Genomic DNA, 3391 nt, shown 5'->3' with positions numbered 1-3391 from the left:
GAGGGTGGAGGGGCAGCGCAGGAGAGGAAGGCCCTCTATGAGATGGATTGATTCGGTGACTGGGGTAATCGGGATGGGTGTGTCAGAGGCAGTGCAGTTGGCGCAGGACAGAGCAGGGTTTAGGGCTGTTGTGCATAGGGTCGCTATGAGTCGCAAACGACTCGACGGCACATAACAACAACAACAACATCACATACTTTGGACATGTTGCTAGGAGAGGCCATTTCTTGGAAAAGGGCAACATGCTTGGGAAGGTGCAGGGTCAGCAAAAGAGAGGAAAACTCTCACCTGGACAGACTGTTACAGTGACTGCAGCAATGGGCTCACCTGTGTCAGAGGCCATGGGGACAGGAGAGGACAGGGTGCAGTTCAGACAGTCACTAGGGTCATACTCGCCTTGACGACATCATCATGCTATCACAGGGGCTGTGTCATTCAGCACAGTGTTAAATGCACGGTGATAAAGGACATTCACACTCTGGGGTCCGCCTGCCTTCCACGTGCAGTTCCTGGTGCTGGCGACCCCGTGCTGGGGTAAGGTGGCCCCTTGACCACATCGCCTCACCCTGCTAATGTCGCGGGTAGCCGGAACGTCCCCTGGATCTGCTTACAGGCTGTGCCCCTCTGCTGGGCAGTGTGGTGACAGGTCTATTTCAAACGTCCTGCGTTCCAGCATCACTGTAGCACTGGGTAAATTCCGGGGCTGGATGTGACCGGCTGGGGCTGGCATCTTCTGGATTTACCTTTGTGACGCTCATCTATGATTTATGAACTAGCTCTGGTCAGGGCTCATGGCCCCAGTGGACTGTCTCAAGTTCACGTTTCCCCCCTTCTCTGAGTCCATCATGGAGGCTGGTGACTCACCAGGGCTGCACGTCTGCAGCTGATGACTCACCTTAACACCAATAGTGTCGCCATCTTTCAGGTAATAAGGGGCTCCTTGCAAATTATCCTGTCGTTTCTTCTTCTTCCGCTTAGCAATTTGCTGGTTCTACAGAGAAACCAAACATCGTCAAGAAGCAAAGCTCACTCTCAAGTTTTAGTTAATTCCTTCCTACGGTGACACCTCCCGTTCACGGGACTCTACTTCGCCACAGCTTTCTTTTGAACAGCGTGGCAGTGATGTGAGCAGAGCCCGAAAGGTCCCAGTGCCCCACCCCAAGTCTCCCACATCTGCTGCGCCAGGGAGGCCCAGACTTTACCCAGCTGGAGACAGGAATCCACTCAAACTTCTCAGGAAGGTGTTTGGCGATCTCGATTTTGTCCACAGGAAGAGAGTAGAAGTCGGCGACTGTCTGACGCAGGGAGGCCGAGGTGCTGCCCCTGGTGGTGTCCCACACCATGTCCCTGGCCGGGGAGTAGGCCCTCTTGCCAGGGAGGTGCAGCTGGGTCCTGAGCAACAGCTCCTGGGGGCTGCACGGGGAGAAGCTGTCATGGTGAAGCCTCAAAAACAAGGAACCCCTTAAAGAATGTGTGTGGTGATGGTGGGCGGGATGGGCTCCTGCCTGGTTTTCTCAGATGAAAAGTTCCCCAAACAGTGAATGGGAGTGGGGACCTCTGTACCTTTCCACCTGAGCTTCTTCAACATTGAAGGAGCGCACAGGCGAGGCCCTGGGGGCCAGCGTTCCTCAGAAAGGGAGGGCGACAGGAGAGGGACATATGTGGCAGAACCTTCTGTCAACTGAACAAACATCTAAACAACGTTGGAGTGAGGATGAGGTAAACATTCATCACTGCTAGTGGGAGACAAATTCCTACACTTTCCCTGGGAAGGATTTTCACTCTCTATTTTAGGTTTCTTCTCAAGGTTAGTTTGTTATGATCCACATAAATGCCTTTGTATAATCAATAAAGCACAGATATTCTTGTGATATTTTCGGTTTTCTGCCAGGATCCAGCTGACATCAGCGATGATATCCCTGGTGCCACAGCCTCTTCCAAACGCAGCTTGAATGTCTGGCAGTTCTCCGTCCTGCTGAAGATGTTTTCGGATGATATTCAGCAGTATTCCGCTGGGAGGTGCTGTGAATGACAGGATGACAGTTTCCACATTCTGCTGGATCACCTTTTCTGGGAATGGGAACAAATGCCAGAGCTCTTCCGTCAGCTGGCCAAGCAGCTGTCTTCCCAATTTCTTGACACCGACTAATGACCTGGAGCATGTTAACTGGTATCCCGTCGATTCCGGGGCCTTATTTTTTTGCCAATGCCTTTAATGCAGCTTGAACTTCTCTCATCACCACTGGCTCTTGATCACCTGGTGTTGTCGTTATTATGTGCCATCTAGTCACATCTTGCAACTCATGCGACCCTATGTATAAGAGCCCTAAACGCCGTTCTATCCTGTGCCAACCTCGCCATCTCAAACACACTCATTTCCACCACTTCACTCACAGAATTGATCCATCTCATTAAGGGTCTTCCTCTCCTGCGCCGTCCCTCCACTTTCCCAAGCATGATGTCCCTCTCCAAGGACCAGTCCCTCCTTGCAACATGCCCAAAGTATGTCAGACGACGCTTCAGAATCCTTGACTCCAAGGAGCATTCTGGCTTCACCCTCTCCAGGACAAATCTGTTTGTTCTCTTAGCAGTCCACTGTAAATTCAACACTCTTCTCCAGCACCACAACTCAAAGGTATCAATTCTCTCTATCATCCCTATTCACTGTCCAACTCTCTGATGCATAACACGTAACTGCAAAGACTATACCCTGGATCAGGCGCACCTTAGTGTCCAGCCTGATGTCGTTGCACTTCTGTACTTTTGAGAGGACCCTCACAGCTGACTTTCCAAATGCAATTCATCTCTTGATTTCCTGGCTGCTGTTACCAAGAGTGTTGACTGTGGAGCCAAGCAAACTAAAACTGCTGACTATCTCAATCTCATCACCATCCATACTGATGCTGCCAACTGGCCCAGTGGTGAGAATCTTTATTTTCTTAATGTGCGCTTCAATCCATATTGAAGACTGCAGTCCTTGACCTTCCGCAGCAAGTGCTTCAGGTCCTCCTCAGTTTCAGCGAGCAGTGTTGTGTCATCTGCATAACGCAGGTTGTTGATGATTCTTCCACCAATCTTGATGCCACATTCCTCCTCATACAGCCCAGTGTCTCGGATGATCTGTTCTGCATACAGATTGAAAAGGTATGGAGACAGAATACATCCCTGACGAACCCTCTTGATTTTGAACCATCCAGTGTCTCCCTGCTCTGTTCTGACGACTGCCTCTCGGTCCAAGTGTAGGTTTCGCATTAGCACGATCAAATGTTCTGGGATTCCCATTCTTCTCAGAGGCAGCCACAGCTTATTGTGATCCACACAGTCAAAAGCCTTTGCATAGTCAATGAAGCACAGATAGACATTCTTCTGGTATTCTTTGCTTTCTGCCAAG

The 3391-nt window shown here is 50.5% G+C and overlaps 1 protein-coding gene across 1 annotated transcript in view; it reads right to left on the bottom strand.

Annotated features, from left to right (window-relative positions):
- USP40 (ubiquitin specific peptidase 40) overlaps nt 1–3391 on the bottom strand; it is an 82933-nt gene that overhangs the window by 8887 nt on the left and 70655 nt on the right. The window contains exons 29-30 of the mRNA XM_006893458.1: nt 1203–1413; nt 896–991 (exon numbers count right to left, since the gene is read on the bottom strand). Of these exons, the coding sequence (XP_006893520.1) occupies nt 896–991; nt 1203–1413 (307 nt within the window). The remainder of the gene's footprint in view (nt 1–895; nt 992–1202; nt 1414–3391) is intronic.

Source organism: Elephantulus edwardii, unplaced genomic scaffold, assembly GCF_000299155.1.
Source record: "Elephantulus edwardii isolate Elephantulus edwardi_28Jun2011 unplaced genomic scaffold, EleEdw1.0 scaffold00127, whole genome shotgun sequence".
Lineage (NCBI taxonomy): Eukaryota > Metazoa > Chordata > Mammalia > Macroscelidea > Macroscelididae > Elephantulus > Elephantulus edwardii.
This window is presented reverse-complemented; position numbering and strand designations above follow the sequence as displayed.